Source organism: Vidua macroura, chromosome 15 (assembly GCF_024509145.1).
Source record: "Vidua macroura isolate BioBank_ID:100142 chromosome 15, ASM2450914v1, whole genome shotgun sequence".
In the NCBI taxonomy this organism is placed as follows: Eukaryota; Metazoa; Chordata; class Aves; order Passeriformes; family Viduidae; genus Vidua; species Vidua macroura.
The window spans coordinates 10,353,881-10,373,264 of NC_071585.1; the positions used below are offsets into that span (position 1 = coordinate 10,353,881).

The following is a 19,384-nucleotide window of genomic DNA, read 5'->3' on the forward strand; positions in this document are numbered from 1 at the left end:
TAGTATCTTCCTTTATATAGTATATTAATGTATTACAGCATAGTTATAATAAAGAAATCATTCAGCCTTCTGAATTGGAGTTGGACATCATCATTTCTTCCCACTGGCTTTGCCTGCATTTTACAATAGACACCCACTTTTTCCTCTCATTTAAATATATTTTTAGTTGGACCTTTCCCTCCTCATCATTTTAACTTTAGGATGGATGCAGAATATGAGCCCCAACATTTTTTTTCTAAATATTTAAAGAAACCCAGCAGTAAAACTCAGAGTGCATGGACTTTAATTCACCCCAAAGGGCAATGAGGCACAGGCAGGTGATGCACACCTCAGTCTCCATGCTACAGCTCAGCTGCCATGAGTGCAAAGTTCTTCTCTCATTCTCATTCCTGTCCTGCCTGCAGACACCTGCTCCCACCTTGCTCTGCTCTGAAAACAAAACCTGCTCTAAGTTTGTGGTTCAAGGCTGCGATATCATCCCTTCCATCCTGCCCTGGAGGAGAGTGGCAGCAGTTTTACCCCAAGACCCTGCTGCTCTCTGCAGCTCCTGTGCCTGTGCTGGGCTGCCTCTGCCACCACACCCCTCCACTGTGTGTCCCACAAGGATTCCTGTCACAGCAGGGACGGTGACTCCGGGCATCACCACAGATGTGGCTCTGCTGTGATGCCTAGATGGCAGCAGGGACCAACCAGGTGTTCCCAGCTACACAACAAACACTTCAGAGTGTTTAATAAGCACGAAAGTCTCCCTCTAGTCGTGTCTTTTCAGTCTGCAGTGAACGTTGCTTCTGATGAGGTGTCTGTAATTCACTCCCTGCTGTACTTTGATCTCTCTAAGCTGCTGCCTGAAAGCTGGGAGCTGGAGTTCTGCTGCTGGAGTTCTGCTCCTAGGTGTGCTTAGAGGCTGCCCCTCCAACAAGCCTGCTGGCCTCTCCTCATCCAAAGGCTTGCCTGAGATCTGTGACAAAAATAAAAGTCCCTAAACTATGGGCTCACTTGGCTGGCTGCAAATGCAGTTGGGAATACTCCTGTTCCCAACTTCTGAGTGTGGTCTTCTGAGCATATTGCTGAAGCTCTGTCTGTCTGTCCTGGCTGGCTGCAGGAATGACTGACAAAACCAGTCAGTGCTGCTTCTATACACATGAGCTCAACAAGCTTCTTTTTAGGATGAGCTCAATTTTTTAACTGTGTTTGGGAATCATGGTGAAGATTTGGCCCGAAGTATATTATTGTACAAAAAGCACTTTTGCATCGATTTGGCTTTTTAATTTCATGAAAGCTTTCATGTTCAAATTAAAACCTTGGAGTGAGTTACTGCAATCCCTGCTGCAGCCCCTGCCATCAGAAGGGATTCTGGTACCAGGGCAGAGAGGCTGGGAGCCCTGCTCCAGGGGGAGAGCACGATGCTCCCAGCTGCTGGGGCACAGGCACAGTTTTCAGAAGCAACTTGCTATGAGTCTGTGCCACCCACTTGGATGTACAAGGGTGTGGCTGTGACAGCCTGGTCAGAGAGTGAGAAAACCAGGTAAGTTTTCTCAAGGTTGGCTTGTGAGATTTTAGAGAGTTGTAGAGAAAGAGTGATAGCTTGTTATTATAAACAACCTGCAGGTGGTGTTTTCCTATTCTCTGTTTTCCTGTTTTTCTCAAAGATTGTTTATAAGAAAGTTGTTTTTTTGTTAATTAGCCAGTCAGGTGAAATGTATTGATTAATTGACCAATCTAGTCTGTCTGTATCAGAGCAGTCTATAAAAAGAGAGAATTTTCATAGTAAAGATGCTACTGTGCAAACCAGCCTTCAAGTGAGGGCTGTGCTGTTTCTTACTCAACAACAACAACAACAACACAAGGGAACAACCTTCATCTCCTGCTCCCTCCCACACGGGTGTGCTGTGCTGCCAAAGCTGTGCCCACCCTGGGGCAGCTGCTGGAGAAGAGCCTGGTCTCAGGGCAGTGACTTCACACAGAAATTCATCTCCTCACCAGATCCTCCGTGCTTCTGCTATGTAAGCCTAATTGCAGCACAATAATTAATCATTAGTAAGGGAATTAAATATTAGTCTGTATTACAGTAAACATTAGTTGTATATTAACAGGATCATTAGCTGCTCATTAACTGTTTAAGCTCTTCAAAATCCCCTTTGTCACACTGCAGGTTTGTGTTAAATATCTGTTTCAAAAGATCTGAAACAAGTGTCCTTTTACCTGCTGTAAAAGGCATCACAAATTCCAGAACCAGTTTAGTTATTTTGTTCCTTTGGTTATAATCTCCCTTTCTGTTTGACTTTATTTAAATTCAACAAAAGTGAAGACATATCATTGATAAAGACTCTCTAAAATCTCCCAGGGATCGAAGGGAATGACTTCCCAAAATTATACATGATCACTGAGGCAATCAATCTTTTTTTTTTTTTTTTCCTTTTTGCTCTTGTGCTGCTGGCATCAGGCATTGGCAGGTCCTGTGCCTCACTGAGGAGTATATACTGCCCTACAAAGATGCAGAACAAGGACTAAGAGAGGGCAAAGCTAATGAGCATATTTTCATTCTAATAAGATTCAGAACCACAGCCCCATTTTTGGCCCCTTCCTTTCAGGTCATTAAGGCAAATCACTGAATTGCTCTGCATCTGCCTTCCTTCACTGGAAGCTACGCTATTTCATTTCCCTTGTACAATAAAGATGTATAAAACTCCTCCTTTCTCAATAAAAAGGTAAGTTCCTTAAGGCTGCAGTTTGTGCAGGCTGCTGTCCAGCACCAGGTGTGGTACCTGCAGGGTTCAAAGCCCAGTCACAGCCAAGGTGAAATGGGAGTAATGGGACCTGCTGCCTGCAGCATCCAACACTGCAGTGGTGAGAGAGTTGTGGCCAAAGCAAGGGCAGGGCTGTTTTTCAGGTCAAAGGGAAAGTGTTTACAGTGTCTGGATAGAGGAAACAAACACCTACCCTGCCCACGTGAGCACAGCCTGCCGGCCTCGGCTGCTGTTGTGGCTTTCCCTTCCCTGCCTGTGGCTTAGTCAGGGGAGCCAGCCGAGGGATGCACTGCCCTGTTGCTCAGGCTCCCGCCTGGCAGGCAGCACAGCTGTTGTGTGGCAGGGTGCAGGGCTGGTCCTGCCTCCTCCCAGGGCTGCAGCCAGACCCAGCTGTGGTGCAGCAGAGATCTGCACTCAGCTGGAGATGTGTTTGGAACCCTGTCCATGCTGCTCAGCTCTCCTGCCTTTGTGGTGATGGACTGTGTCCTGGCTTGTCCTTACTGAGTGATCATTCATTTCTTGTATCTTTTAATTAGGGCAATTTCTTTTGGCCTGCTGGAAATGCTTTCCTCATGTAGATTAATTAAAAATAAAGCCTAGCTCTGACAATTTAATATGAGCTCTGGTCAGGATGCAGGCAGCCTTGTAAGCCATTATTCATTACACCATTCATATTCTTCATAATATTTACTTTTAAACCATGTTTTTCGGGAACTGAGGACACTATTTGTTAGTCATTCTCCACAAAGTTACAGGCAGAATTAATCCAGCTGGAGAGCAAAGATGTACATGAAGCATCACATCTGCCCTGTGGCTGCACAGCCCATCCCTTGCTGCTGAAAGCAGGGCCATGGTGCCAGATGCCCTTGGGCAGCTCCTTTGTTTTGGGACCAGCATCTCTGGGCAGCAGGGGTCCCTGGCTTAACACCAGGCAGTTCAACTCCATGAAATATCAACTCCTGTTAATGCTTCCTGCTGTTTTTTCCTCTCTGTTGGCAGCAGCTGACTGGTTTGGCCTTTGCAAGGTGTGAAACAACTGTCTAGAGACTTGGCCAGTCAATAAACCAATACTGGCTAGTGAATGACTTTGTTCTGATCCTCCTCAGGGTGTCTATTTAAGTTCCAGTTTGATTGGCCTGTGGTATTTGCAGAATTGTGACAATCTCCTGGAGAGTATTCACCTTTGTGTGGAGGACTCCAGATTAGTTTCATTTTTATGTGACCTCTCTTATTTCCCATAAAAAGTTATAATTCTCTATCTACAAATAATTTGGGAAAAGCTCCATCCCTTCACAGTATTAAGGAATACCCACAGTCCAAGGAATACCAAGACCTACACTACAAAGCCAAAGGTAGAGGTGTTACAGACTGCACCAAATCCAACTCAGGGCGTGGCTGATGTGACACTGCCCTGCCAGGAGTTCCCCTGGTGATGGGAAATGGGACAGGGGACCCACATGTCTCAGGTCTCATCCAATCCTGCACTCACCTACCTTGATTTTTCCTCGGCAAACTCTCTAAGTTCTCTCAGGCTTCTCTTTCAGTGAAGCTTCTTAATTTTAATTTCTTATAAACTGACCTTGGAGAATAAACTCTGCTTCTGCCAACAGCCCATTAATACACAGCAAGCAACTTTCTTGGGTGTGTTACTGGGACCAGATGAGAAAAGTGCTCTGATGTAGTGGGATTTTACTTGTCATGAATATTTATATAAAGTCTCTGTACTTTGATACTTTCAAGGATGTAAATGCAAAAGGGGAGGAAGCAGATTTTTTTAACAATATTTTTAATACATCTCTTATTCTGCTTTTGAAGTCCTAGAGAATATTGTGCTCTTTCTTGGCAGATTCCTGAGTGAGAGCAGCATGCTAACTCCCTGTGGCAGGACTGCCCTGCTTCACCTGTGCAGAGGCTGGAAGGGCAGGAGCTGATGGACACAGCTGCACCTCCATCTGGGACCCAAAAATACACCAAAGTCATCCACAGCATGGTGTTCTTTGTGCTGACCAGAGCGTGCATTGTTTGCAATATTCAGCAGTAGAATATTCCTGTAGGTGTTGCTGTACTGTAGATCAGGCATTTTCCTGAGCTGCATTTAAAAATACAAAACATAAATGCATCATAGCATTTCAACTAAACCTTTCTGCAGGACTTGCATTCAATATCATGAGAAATTTAAATTATGGTGGTCCTTATAAGTTCTACCTAGAACAATATTCCTTAAATCCCTGAAACACTAAATGGGAGGGGTAGAAGGAATACTTTGATCAGGAGCCCAGTGTAGAGATGTAATCAGATTAAATTTTAAGATGATGCTGTGACAACAGGGCTGGTTTTTTCAAATGGAAAAAAGGTTTTACACAGTGGCTGGAAAGATGGAGAGGGGACAAGTAGTATTGCCATGAAATATATTCCTTCTTCTTATGGGGAAAACTGGATATATATTGGCAATACTTGCTGTGGGAGACAGCCCAAAGTGCTGAGTAAATACCATTCCATAGTTTTATTAATTTAAAATGTATTTTAGTTTAAGTGTTGCATTTTGGCTCTTTCAGGCTTCAGAATGCCTTCGGTAAAATTACTTTGTATAATGATTTCATTGTTCACATATTGGAGAAAAGCAAAAAAAAAGAAAAAGATCAAGCAAGTATTTCACTCAGTGTACAACAAAATATTATGAGGTAATTTTATTTTGTTTCCATTTTTAGGTAAAAATATTACAGTATACAAGATAATTTTATTAAAGGTAAAAATACAGTATTTTTTTCTCTAAACAGATCTACGTACAGTACACTTTTTTATTTTGTTTTCTTTTATTTTTGTACAAATATAACTATTATTCTAATAGGCTATATGTATTCTCATCTGGCACTTAAGAACAGATCACAGATCACCTTCTGGCTCTGCTTGTTTGTCTCTGCTGAAACCTAGATGTCATGTTCATTTTATAGGTGTCTCATGTAAACAAACAGTCCAGTTCCGTGGTTCCCAAGTAGTAAGGTGTGCTTTAAGTAGTTGAAATCATGTAGCCAACCATGAAAACCCAAGTCATCCATGTTTGAAGTTGTGTTGCACATACTTACAACTTTCCTGCTGAAAAGTGTGATCCTTCTATTACCACTGCCTTAGAACAGTTTGAATCCCTTTCTCATCCTCTGTAAGAGCCAAGAACATGACAACAATTCAATTTCTACAATGAATTTTCCTTTATTTCCTTTTTTTTTTTTTTTTTTTTTTTTTTTTTTTTTGGTCAAAATGTTCGATTGAAACCTTTTTGTACTGATTTGAAAGCTGGAAACTACTGGGCAATGTTCCTTGTGATTGATCTCTCCCTATGGCTTGCAGTTTGACCTCTGGAATCTGAAAGCTGAGCTCCATTGCATCGCGGTCTCTGGATTAATGTTGTTCTTTGAACTGAATACATTAGCACAAGGTATTTTATCTCTGGGTATTCCTGGGAAGTGAGATTCACATCATTACGAGTATTTCAGTACACTGTTGTCGGAGATGGGATCGACTAAAGATAAAAGAGAGGCTAAGTGCATACAAAGAGACCAAATCCATCAGCAGACTAGCTAATACAGCTGGAAAAGGTGGACAGGAGTGTTTGGCTGGAAATCCTTTCATCAGGTTAAAGGATAATTTACCCCACAAGCTTGATTTCATTTTTCCAATGCTGTCAGTGTCTACTTCTTGCTCACTGCCTTGGTCACTTCAACAGATGATTTCTCAGTTTTTCATTAGCCACGGTGCTGATCAAAGTTATATTCAGGGTTTCCAATGTAAACAAAAAAGGAGAGTACACACCCAAGAATAGGAATTTAAAAAATTTTGCAGGGAATATGCTTGGCACATTTTTCTTCAGGCTTCACCCATTTCTGATCAGTACAGGCTCTGTTGGTGTTAATGAGCACATTTACATTGTCTTCTCTGGAGTCAGATGAATGAAGATCTGGCCTTTTTTTGCCTTTAATTGGAGGTGCCTTCTCTATGGTGCATCTGTTTCTGATGTCGAGGGGCATAGGTTTTTACCATGAAGTCACTTTCGTATCAGAAAAGATTTGACTGGTCACTCGCCAAGTGCAGGAGAAATGCAAAGTGCTCCTACCAACACTTGCTTGTCAGCAGAAGCTGAGTGTGTAATACCCATCTTTCACATGTTTTTTGCCCTCCTAAGATGCTGGTTGAGAATGAACAATGTTTAGAAAACAAGTTGTCTTTCTCAGTATTCACCATCAAATGTCCTTATTTAAGGTCTTCCCAAACTTGTCACTCAGCTGCTGTATTAGTTTTGCCAGCTCACCAGTAGCTTGGGACTTTTCCTCTAAGAGTTCATAGCGGAGACTGGAAATATCTTGTTTGATTTCTTTAAGTTCTCCTGAAAGAGGAAAATGTTCTTGTTAGCCATACTGAACCAAGTCAGTAATCCCTACGGTTCCAAGACGTGAGAGAGCAATAATTGCAGTGTGTTTGGTCAGGAATGTGTGTGGAGCTGCATTTGATCTCCCTGCATTATGCACTTAATATCTGTAGTTACAAGGAATAACCTGTACTTGCAATAGTGGTAGCAACAGCAAATACGTGGGGAGAGTTCATGTTTGTTTCTCAAATTTGTTCTCTCTCCACAAACTGATCTTCATCTACATAGGGTATTTGCAGGAGGGTAGCAGATAAGAGGTGTTAGAGGTTTTTTTCCATCTGCACACAAATCTCACATGCCACCACAGCAATATGAATCTGGATCCCATTCAAAACAGGGTCCTTGGGGCAGGCCTGGGGAGGGCAGTCAGAAAATGCTTCATGTAGACACCAAGGTAAGGTTGGGTGTTGGCAATACCCTGGTAGTTGTAAAGGAAGGAGAGTTAGAGCTACAGGGGTGAGCAGGGCTGGGTAAGATCCTATGAGATGTGTGTTCTGCTAAGGAAAAATAAGGACCTGGAATTTCTAGGGCACAAGGGTGGCTCAGAGTCAGCATTGCTCACCTGAGTGTGAGCAGTGAGCAAGATGAGCAAGCTCTGTCTACAGAGGATCTTAACTAAGCTCAACCCTCGTACTGGCCACATCAGCAGCAATAACAGCACATGCTCGTTAGGTGGGTCAGTTATAAAATTCCACTTGCCTTCATTGACCTCGTCATTTTCCCGGTCAACCTGAGCCTTCAGCACATAGCGCTTAATCAGACGCTTCATTATCTTCTGAAAGGAGAACAGAAACACCCCTTTAGTGGGACACTCTCCAATTCCAGACTTATTATGAGCAACTCAAACATCTGGTTTCACTAGGGATATTATTATTTATTATTATTATTAATTATTATTATTATTGTTATTATTATTGTTATTATTATTATTTCCCATTTATTTTACATTTTATATTGTGAACATTGTACTACAGTAATTGATTGACAGCCACTCAATCATGATCCCACATATGAAGCACTTTGGGGTTCTTTGTGGGATGCATGTGAATGTAGAGCATGTCCCACAGACAGAGAGAAAACACAGATGATCCAATAGAAAGCTAAGGAAATGGGTTCCAGAGCCTTCTTTTAGCATGTCGCTGTCTAATAGTACTTTACAGGAAGAAATAAGTGGTTAATTAATGATGTTACCAAACTCACTCACAATGCAGTTGACCTGAGGTTCACAGAAAGACTCTGTTAGCCTTGACATTGTATTTTTAAGTGAAAATAAATTTAGAGAAGGACTGAGAAAAGAGAGTCTGAACAAAGGTGGGGAACTTGGCTTAGGGGAGAAAAGTTTCTTATGGAAATGGCAGATTTTAAGAGACATATATGGTGAAAAATATAAAGCCATGTAAACTTACAAAATGGAAGATTGTTAGTGAGGAAGAATAAGTATGGAAATAGATGATAGTTATGGATATGAGCTTGCAATGTGCTATTGTTCCAAGGATGTCTAAGTTCCATTTATCTAGAAGGAAAATAACTTTGGCAGTCGTGGGCTGCACTGGGTACAGCTGATGGCCTTGTCTTCAGTGTAGAAAAGACACCCCAGAGGGGAGAAAGTCTCATAATAAAAACCTATAAAGGAAAAAAGGAATAAAAAAATATAAAAAGAACTGCTCTCTGAGAGACAGAGATTTACATACACCCTCTGCAAACACAAGAGAGCTCAGTGTCTTTGATTGACAGATGTCCAGTGTTAAAGGAGAAGACTCTCCCAGCATGGACTCTTCTCCACAGAGCAATCACATCTCTGCTTGGAACATCTGAAAAATGCTACAAAGGGTGTGAAATACCCTTTCAGTAAAACAGCACACCTGCTCTTTTTTTTCTGACTAGCCAAATAAGGATTATAGCAGTGCAAAAGGCTTGTGAAGATCAAAGAAGGATCCAGTCATTTGTATATGCCATGCAGTCATGGAATATGGGATGACTAAGACTGTCCTGGTATGTCAGAGGCATCTGGCTAAGCAGGTGAGTCACTAAGGCAACAGAGATGAGGTACAGTGCACCTACGGTGTGCTGGAGATGGCCAAGGTAGTAGAGTCCAGAGGGAGGTAGGGCTGTCACCTGAGAAAACATAAATGAAGTAATGTTTGGGGAAAGTAGGGAAATCCTGGATCCAAAAGTAAGTAATTTTTTTCCATAGCAGAAGTCAGAGGAGATTTAGACTAAAAGAAGGAATCAGAGCATGGGTTCTTATTACCTGGAAAAAAATGATACATCACCTCTCTTTATATAAATTCCCACATTCTCTTTGATAAAGGTATTGTTTTTCCTAGACTACTTTATTCCCAAATCATGGCAGCTGTATTGACTTGTTCCTCATGCTTTTCAAAGTATTGCATGTTTAAATTCTGTATATTTTTGTTATCCCTCTAGAGCACTGTACATCTGTAGTCAGTCTTAAATACACAGACTGCAGAGACTGCAGATACATCCCTCAATAAACACTGCTAAGCAATAGGCAACTGCTTCAAAGGTTTTCCCAGTTGTAAAAGAAAAGCTTTCCAGCCAGATTACAACACTGTTGCTTCTTCTTTATGTTTAGATAATCAAGATTATTACATTCTCTTTCTATTATTTGGGCAATTTCTTTCTGCAGCAACTGAAATGTTCTAAAGTAGTTTTAAGACAAATTTAGCGTTATTAAAACAAAGTAACAGGTACTTATCTTTTTCTTTCTATTTTTCACAGTCACCTTTGCCTTTTTCAATATTGGAAATAAAGGTCTAATTTACCACAAACACTAGGTGGTCTCATTGAGAAATAATAGCCACAGAAAGAGACCAGTTCAGCAGAGGCTGACACATCACTTGTGGGTTTGAATGGATGGGAACGTGTCAGAAGTGCTGAGATGCCAGAGTGAATGCATCCCATTTCTAACTTAGATTTTTAGATACCCTCCTATTTTGGTAGAAAAGCATGAAAAAATTTTAAAACCAGTAGAAATTCTTACTGTTCTGCTGAACAGCTTGGGAGCCCATTGTGCTGGAAGCTGTACCAACACAAGGCAAACCACTTCTGGAATTGCCCTTGCACATTTTAGCCAATTTAACGATTATTTTCCTCATCTGTCTTTAATGTCAGTCCCTTCAGACACATCACTTGCCATCAGATTCCTTTCCCCTTTATGTTAAAAAAGAAGGCAAATATCCTGCGGGGCAGATTCTGTTCGTTGTTTTGCCCTAGGACACGTTCGCACAAGAAAGAGCACATCTGCTGGCACAGCACTCGTGCCGGACAGACAGCCCAGACAGCCGTGGTGCCCTGTGCCACCTCTGCAGCCACAGGGCGGTTCTGAACCGTAGCACATTGCAGGTTTAGCTTGGCAGGACGAGCCACTGCCAGGGGATGCACATGCAAATGTTAATGCAGCAGCTGGAGAGATGGCTGAGCCGTGGGAAATGAAATGCTGGCAATGCAAGATGGGAGGAGGAAAGGTTGGGTGATGTGTATTAAGCTAAACCCCCTCGAGTGGCATTAATTAGCATCACAAATGCTAACACCATGCGTATTTCCAGGGGGTACAGGCTGCCTTTGTTTCCAAAACGTCCCAGCTCAGCCCTGTGCCAGTGCCCCAGCCTGGCACACGCCAGGACAGCATCGGCTGGGAGAAGGCAAACGTGGCTCTTGCAGGAAAGAGTTGGGCACTGGCAGACCTCTCCCCTGGCTCTTGCTTTCATGCTGTGATTACCTGGTATCTTGTGGGCTTGGTATAAGCGTTCTTCCCAGAAAAACTCTCTGTGTTTTGAATGCTAGAGTGAAAACGAACTTTCTGAAATTATAAAACATCATGACATGGTTAAATCAGTGATAGCTTCTCATACACAGACAGCCCCAAACTAAGAGCTTTAGAAAGACAGTAGGAAATAGTTCTATGTGCAGTAGAGTAAAAGCCAGAACTTTCAGGCCAAAAAAGGAAATTTTTGGAAGACAGAAAAAACCAAAATATACACAAATTAATGGAAAAATTTGGATTCTAAATTATCTAGACAGAAATGGTATTCACACACAAGTTCTAGACAACAGAGTGTTAAGAGGCACAAAATACTTTTATCTTAATGAGGCTGATGCTTATCAGTTTAGAACACAAGAATGATAACTACTTGTATTTGGAAAGAACAAGATTGTGGTACAAAACGAAATTCTAAAACACTGTTGATCTTCATGGATCCTTTTAAAACAGCAGTACTCTTTGCTATTTCTTTCAGGTCAAGAAAAATATGCATTTTTTAAACAGACAATTTTTTTTTTTATCAGAGGCATGACAGCTCTAGAAGCTTCCAAGGAGACTTTTCTGGACACTACACACAATATTTGTTGGTGGTTTCTTTGACTGTAATCCACCTCTGAGGTTTTTGGTCCAATACTAACAACAACCAAAAAAATCACTTATTCAGAGGAAGTGAATAAGTGATTCCTGCACCTATATCCAATTATATGTAGAAGGGAGGCCCTGGATAAGGGCTTTCCTTCCCTGGTTGAACCAGAGATCCTGATTGTTTTTTTTTTTCTTTCAAATCAGGATGTGTATAATGATTAGATTAAAAGTCTGAAATAATAGTGTATTTTAAAAAAAATTCTTTCTTACTCATCAGGTGTATCATGAGTTTACAGAGACTCTTGAAGATGATACGTGAAGAAAATCAATAAGCAAGCAAGAAATGACTGGTATTCTTAATTGTTTATGCTAAAGCCATGGAAAATATGAATTTTGCATGAGTTCCATGAAAAAGGGCAAGCCAGCCACTTTCACTCATCTGGCTTGGGGAAGGAGAGGCTTAGAGAAAATTTTATTACTTTGTTTTAGGCTTTGAAGCAGAAATCAAATTTCAAACAAAGAGAGCTTAGTGCATTCTGATTCAAATAACATTTTAAAAACATTTTAAAATCATTATTTGAGGTAGTTGAAGGAGAAACACTTCTTTCATTTTGAGACCCCAGTGTTTTAGTGGTTCTTCCAATAATCAATAGCAGTGTTAAATGAATTTGTAGACATGCTTGTCTATCTTGGCAATGCTTCCCATGCTGATAGCTGAATTATTTGATAATACAGAGTAAACCCCATGGACAGACTTCTCCCTTCAATTTAGGTGCTGGCAGAGACTGCGTGAACACCAGACTTGAGCAGTTCTCTCAAAGTCCTGGGAGGATGATCCTCTTTGGAGGCTGTGGGCTTTGCCTGGAGCTGGAGGGCTCACCATGAGCTGAGGGGCTCACCAGGACCTGGATGTTTCATCATGAGCTGGAAGGCTCACCAGGACCTGGATGTTTCACCATGAGCTGGATGGCTCACCAGGACCTGGATGTTTCTCCATGGGCTGGATGGCTCACCAGGACCTGGATGTTTCTCCATGAGCTGAGGGGCTCACCAGGACCTGGATGTTTCACCATGGGCTGGATGGCTCACCACGAGCTGGAGGGCTCAGTTGTTTGCTCCTCCAAGAAATCCAGGCAGACCTCAAAGCAGCCTACATGTCCCAAAGGCAAATTCTGCAAAGACTCCTCCAGCTTCCCTTCCCTTTTCCTCAGTCTCCCTTTCCAGGTTACAGCTGAGGATGGGCTGCACACATCTCAGCTGGAGAATGCCACCCTGTTGTCCCCTCCCTGGGCAGTGTCACACAGCTCTGCTGGGAGCACCTGGAACGGTGGCACTGAGCCAGACAAGCTGTGAACCTGTTTGTGCCTCTGCTTCTGCCCCTCTCTCTGACCTTGGAGTACCTTCTTTTATAAAAATTGCCCTTTCCTGGTGCCTGGTGCAATGAGGCCGCACCTTTGGGAGGACGCTCTGCTTGCAATGTGGTAGAACAACGTGCAGTGGTGAAGTCCTGTGAGAGGCTGAGCTGTCTCCACATTCCCTGTGTACCATGCACCCCCCTGCAGAAGCTCCCTGGCATGAATCCTTTCCACAAAGAAGCTGAAAAGTGGAGATAAAACATACCCGTTTTTTGGAATTCAGCATCCCCATCTCAAGGTCATTTTCACAGTTTTTGGCCTTAGATTTGCAGAGTTTTATGAGGCACATTTTTATTCTCAGTATGAGATAATAAAATGATTTAGGGCTTGGCACTAGATTAAAAGGAGCAGGTAAAGTCCTTCCTTCATCAAAGTAGGATAGCCAGAGCTTGGCACGTGCAAACTTCCACTCCACATCCGCATCCTCCTTGGGAAGGGAAGAAGGAAAAACAAATCCACACCCAAATTAGTAAATAGGAAGGAATTCAGCTATGACCAGGACAAACATACAGGTAGGAGTTAGCTACAACCAAATTCTGCCCACCAGAACAAAGCCCCTGCAGAAAACATGTATTTGTAGGCTTCTCTGTGGTAATTTCAAAACAAGGAAAATTTAAACAAAGTGTTGCATAAACAGAGTGTGTGTGTCTTCCAAATATTAGACAATTTCCTTGTATATCAAAGGGGTTCTCTCAGTAGCAATCTGTTTTTTTTGCTATGCTGATAAATGAATGTGTCAGAACATAGAGACATGGAAAGCAGAAGAAACTTTTATGAGCACAACAACAGCAAAGACTATCTGATGAACTGCAATGCTCTGTGCCATCTGTTACCACTGCATTGGCTGGGAATCCCCTTAGGGAGGCTCAGACACTGCTTTCTTCTATCATCAGCTGATTTCCTCCTGGGTCCTGTCTGTATTCACCATCATCTATCCCTATACACCTTAATTCTTCTACTATTCACCTCCTGCCACTGATGAAAGTGGAGAATAACTCCATCATTCAGTGTCTGTGAATCTCCTTTATGAATTGTCAAAGTGGGCCAGGATCACTTCCAAGTAACAAGGGCAAGGTTAGCAAATGTTTTACGGAGGAAATCGTTCACTTGGCATTTATACAGGAGGATGATCAGGGCCATGTATCAGGAGCATTTATCAGGCAGAAGAAAGGGTGAGATACAGCTGCTGTACTGCTGTGTTCATTGTGCTTTACATGGAGGGCAGAAGCAGCAACAGAGGTGTGGATCTGCCAGCTCCCTGTACTCGTGTACATCTGTGTTCTGCTGGAATTCATAACCTCTGATTACCCTGTACCTCTGGAACCTGGTCAGGAACTGACACGACAGAGATTAATTCTGCCACAGCTACAGCAATGTGTCCTCACCAGAGCAGCAGCATTCCCTTCTGCCATTTGCTGTTCTCATGGTTTGGGGTTGCACCTCACAGAATCCTTCAGATGAATTGCAGAACAAACCACTAGTGAACAATTCCAATGCCTTTATGTTAAGCAGTTAAAAGTACTATTGATGGGATTAGTTCTGTTTTACGGCTAGCAAAAGGATTTCTTCCCACTAATCCAAATTTGTCAGGAAGTGCCAATACTTGAGGCATAAACAGAAGAAAAGCAGAAGCAGCTAAGAGAGATGTTAAATGGAAGGCAGGAAAATATGGTCTTGTCTCTCCAGCTAATAGTAAACCATCTACCCACTGACCAAAATGGAATTTAATTCCTAAGTAATGCCCATCCCAGGACATTATTGACATTGCTCTGGTCAAACACTTTGGCAATAGAGACTTTCTCTGCAGTCAGCCACCACCCCTGGGGCTATTGAAAGATGTGTAGATGTGGCACCTGGGGATATGGTTTGGTGGTGGCCTTGGCAGTGCTGGATGAATGGTTATAGGTTTTTTCCAATCCATATGACTCAGATTCTACAATTCTCTTTAATCTTCACAGAGAGTTCTCGAAATCTCACACTAGTGAGTACTGAAATGAATTATCATGAGAAGAAATAGTTTTTCTTCAATTAGGAGGATCTGGGACAAACACTCACACTTGTTTTGCTTGCTGATACTTACAAGTAATCTTTAACAAAATTTTGAAAATTTCCATGCAATCAAGAAGGATGACAAACCATTTTGCCAAGAAAATGGCCACCACAAAGTTTAAACTGGAAAGTTAATATAGGCCATCTCTTTTCAGGGATTTTTTTTCTTCAAGAGCATCTCTGTCTACTACAATAAACTAGAAAATGCAGTAAGAGGCTGAGACCCCTTCTGAAGTAAAGCTTTTTTCAAGTGAATTGGATTCAGGGAATTGCTTGATCCTATGTGATTAGAAACCTTTGGAGAAATGACTCTGCTTTCTGCAATCCTTAAAGGTTTTGGGGCAGAGATCATGTGTAAGGTCTCTCTGACATTTAGACTCAGTTACAGCATGCACAGGATAGAGATATTTGTACTACAGTTCATGGATGAATCAGACATTACAGTGAGAAAATATTTTCAGCCCTGGCCTTTTTCAATGTCAGGTTTTGAGGGGAGATAAGGACAAGTAATTACTACAAACCCAACTGCAGAAGTTTGACATTTAACAAATCAGAAGTAAAAGGTGACTCAATATTAACATTATCCAAATTATGTGGGCTTTTTTTCTGCCTTTATTTAGATTAGTAGAGAGTTGTTTCTGTCCAAAGCATTTAGCAAATCCACTCCACTAATAGCCACACTACTGAGCAGGGCTGGGTAAACCCTGCAAATGCCTTTCTGCAGAAACCTATTAATATTCCTTGAGGGCTCTGTTTATATGCTTTAAAATATGGATTTTGTAAATGTCCACAAAGTCATGTTTTGCAGACCCTCTTCAAAAAAATTGTATCAAGTTTTATGCCTGGTAATTGGAAAATATGGAATTTCTAAACATTTTCATGAATGCACATGAGCTTCAGATCTACATGGGCTGGAGTGTTTAAGCAGTAGAGAACAGGCCAAAAAGTCAGAAGAAATATTACTCTGTCATAAGCAAACAATGCAGCTAAGGCAACACACATGGATAAATTATCATAACCAACAAAGGGAATAAAAAATATCACAAATCACTTTCATTAAATACATGTAAAGGAAATTGGGTTTATTCACAGAGGGTCATTAAAAACAAGGAAGCTGAAATAGTTATAGAAATGATTCACTGATGATTATTAATTCAATCACAATCTGGGGACAGACTCAGCCTTAACTGTTATATCATGCTGATTTTTTCAGGATTCTAACCTTGGATGTAGAGTAAGCTACAGACTCCTTGGGTTTTTAGCATTTTCATTACCAGTAATAATAAGTACATTGAGTTTATAATCTGATTAATCTTACCTCAATTTCCTGATAGGAGTTGTTGATCATGGCTATTAGCATATTAAGCAGCACAACCACCATAGTGACGTTATATACTCCATAGAGTACATATCCAATATTCTCAATGAATTTATGGTCGTACTTCAGCACCACAGAGATCACTTCAGACAAGCCAAATATTGACCAGAATAAGGTTTTAAAACTTTCTTCTACCCTAAAAATAAAACAATCTCTTTATAGAGTTGACACTGGGTTAGCCATGCTAATAATAAAAGCAGCAATCCACAAATATAAATATGTCTTGGCACAGTTCTTGCAACCCATTATCCATGACCCAGGGATGTGCCAAATCATATTTCCTGATTTGATAAAGAAATATGATTTCTGATTAATACTACAAAGTTACAGTGTGCCCTGATTTGCTCCATCTCTTCTTATCAGGAGCATTACACTTGGATTTTGTGTCCCTAATAGGTATGACAAATCCATGGGCAACTTGCAGTTTGAAACTTTTTATGTAGGGCTTTTGCTTCTGCTCACTCACTCACTCACTCTTTTTTCATCCCAAGAAGATAGAACCAAGTCTGACCTCCTTCTATGCAGTTTCCAGGGCAGAAGAGAAGCATGTCTTTTACCCAGGAGAAGGGAATGAAAAGTTCTGCATTGTGGGATTAATATAAAGAACACAGAGTGCAAATATAGTCAGACCATAGTCTGATTTTCTTCCCATCCTGCTTTGGGACTCCAAACATGTCCGACACCCAAGCATTTGTAGGAAAAAAACTGGATTTAAGGAGTGGTAGAAGATGTTGCAGAGAGGCATTTTGATTTTATTATTATCCTTGCTTGAAAGTAGAAAGGAGCAAGAGGAAAATTAAAACGTTGAAAGATAGGAAAAAGGATAAACAAATGACAAAATGGGGCTGGAAAGAATGTGGCCAGACTAACAGGTCAAAAAGAGAGTTTGATTCAAGGAGTAACAGGGGAGGGGAGCAGCCACAGCTGAAAAGGACAGAAGGAGGAGGAGGAGGGATGCTGGCACATTTTGAAAGCATTTTGCCTAATATTTAACTTAGAAGGCATTTTGCCTTTGCTGAACAATCCTTAGCCTGTTAACAGTTAATTGCCTCCTTTCTCCTCTTGCCTGCCAGGAGGTAACACCTTCAAATGAAACAATGCCATATAAAAATTATTTTGATGAAATGTTTTTTACTAGGGTGGCAGACTAATCCTGCTAAATCTGTTTATAAAAACAGCTTATAGACAAAATCCATGGCGTATTCAACAGGAAAAATAAACTTTACATCAATTCCAGTGTCAATTACACCATTCAGAAAAGCAAGAGAAATTAATTTCAACCCTTTGAAAGGCTGGTGCAGATTCCTGGACAGTTCCTTTCTGCTGCAGCAAACTGGTTTTTAATTCCCATCATAATTTGTGGTACTCCATATCTCATTTACTAGTAGTAGTAAAATTGCTATGAAGAGTATCATATTCACTCTGTATATTGTTTTGTGGGGAGTAGCCTTGAGTGATGTTTCAAATAAATGTTGCACAAGTTCCTGGATAACCAGAGTCACTGATCCCCCACTCCCTGACCCCTGTTACTCTGCATGGCTGCAGAGATACCCTTGGGGGATCCCTGACAGTGCTACACACAGGTGCCATCACTTTTCCACCTGCTTTTCCTCTCCTGTAACACACTGCTCTTTTCTCCTGCCCTCATCTGCAGCCTGGCATTAATGTGTCAGACTCCACTGTACAGTGGCAATCTGGCCACTGCTTCTTCCCTAGATATTGTACTTTCCAGCTAAGGAACACATATACACCAATGACCTTTGGCATTGAAACCCACCACCGAGGTGATTTCCCAAACAAATAAAAACCATAACCCCCAGCCTTGAGCCCAGCTGCATTCTGCTATTAACTTTCCTTTTTAATTTAGAAAGGTTACCTCAGTTTTCCATCCCGCTGGCAGATTTTAATACAATGTGTCAGCTCTACTCCTTTTCTGCAGCTTAAACATTGACCTCTGTACTTGAGCAGCGCCAGATTCTCCTTGAAAAGTAAATTGAGAGCTGCAAGCAGCCTTGACCACCAGAGATAAGGGCAGGGGTGCCAGGTTTCTCTGTAATGTCCATAAACCTTATTTCCAGTGTCAGGTAAGGGACCAGTGCCCGTGGTGGTGGGACTGAGAGGCTCCTGGAGAGGCTGACCTAACCTGTAGCACCAAAATGATGTTTATCAGTGCCCCCAGGCAGATGCAGGCATCTCTGTGTCAGAGGAAATGATTTAAGAAGACCTTGTACTAGTCCATCCCTACCCTTCAGAATGGCTGGATGACTCTTTCCTTCTACCTTTTAGATTATTGCCAGGTTGCACGAGATTTGGCACAGGGGGCAGAGAACATCAGTTGGGCTTTTTGGTTGTTTTTCAAGAACATCTCACTAAAATATGAGAGGAGGACATTGGGAGCCAAATTCTTGAAGATTCCAAGATGCCAATGTGTCTCCTTGTTGCCAGCTGAGCAATTTACCCCCTTCCTGCAAGGTCAGCAGGTGTTTTATCCTTCTCAAAGGCAAACAAATGAAGGATTTAGGAAATCAGGAGTCCTGCCCAGACTGACAGCTCCTGGCAGCAGGAGGGTCTGGCAGTGACAGATTGGCAGATGCTCCTTGTGGAGGTGGCTATGCAGCAATCACCCTCTTTACTGTGGTAGAACAGACTGTACTGGGGAGACCACAGAGATTGTTTGTTTGCTTGCTTCATTACACTTATTTCAGTAAAATTTAAAGATTTTGCATTGAGGAAGGTGATGCTTCCTAACAGACCATAGCCAATTATCTATTTGCACATTTTCCTCACTTTTGTATACAGCAGTGTGCTGCTGTTCATCAAAAAGGATCATGGCAAGGCTCTCATTTCGTATCAGTCTTGTGCCCTCCTCTTTAAGAAACCTTAAGGCATCCTTTCAGATTTATCTCCTTAAATGAGTTTGAGAACTAACTCTGCCAAAAAAAGCAATGTAATCTACAAAACTATCACATTTTGACAAAACAAAACAAGTAGAAAAAAGCCTTCAAG

General features: G+C 41.6%; 1 protein-coding gene across 2 annotated transcripts in view; it reads right to left on the reverse strand.

Annotated features, from left to right (window-relative positions):
* Positions 1-6,919: 6,919 nt before the first annotated feature.
* Positions 6,920-19,384, reverse strand: part of TRPC7 (transient receptor potential cation channel subfamily C member 7) — a 64,026-nt gene continuing 51,561 nt past the window's right edge. The window contains exons 7-12 of one of the 2 annotated variants that reach the window (XM_053991097.1): positions 16,319-16,514; positions 13,157-13,378; positions 10,910-10,990; positions 9,229-9,282; positions 7,867-7,942; positions 6,920-7,125 (exon numbers count right to left, since the gene is read on the reverse strand). In XM_053991097.1, coding sequence (XP_053847072.1) covers positions 6,983-7,125; positions 7,867-7,942; positions 9,229-9,282; positions 10,910-10,990; positions 13,157-13,378; positions 16,319-16,514 — 772 coding nt within the window. In that variant the 3' untranslated portion in view covers positions 6,920-6,982. The remainder of the gene's footprint in view (positions 7,126-7,866; positions 7,943-9,228; positions 9,283-10,909; positions 10,991-13,156; positions 13,379-16,318; positions 16,515-19,384) is intronic. The other variant, XM_053991098.1, reaches the window with a different exon arrangement.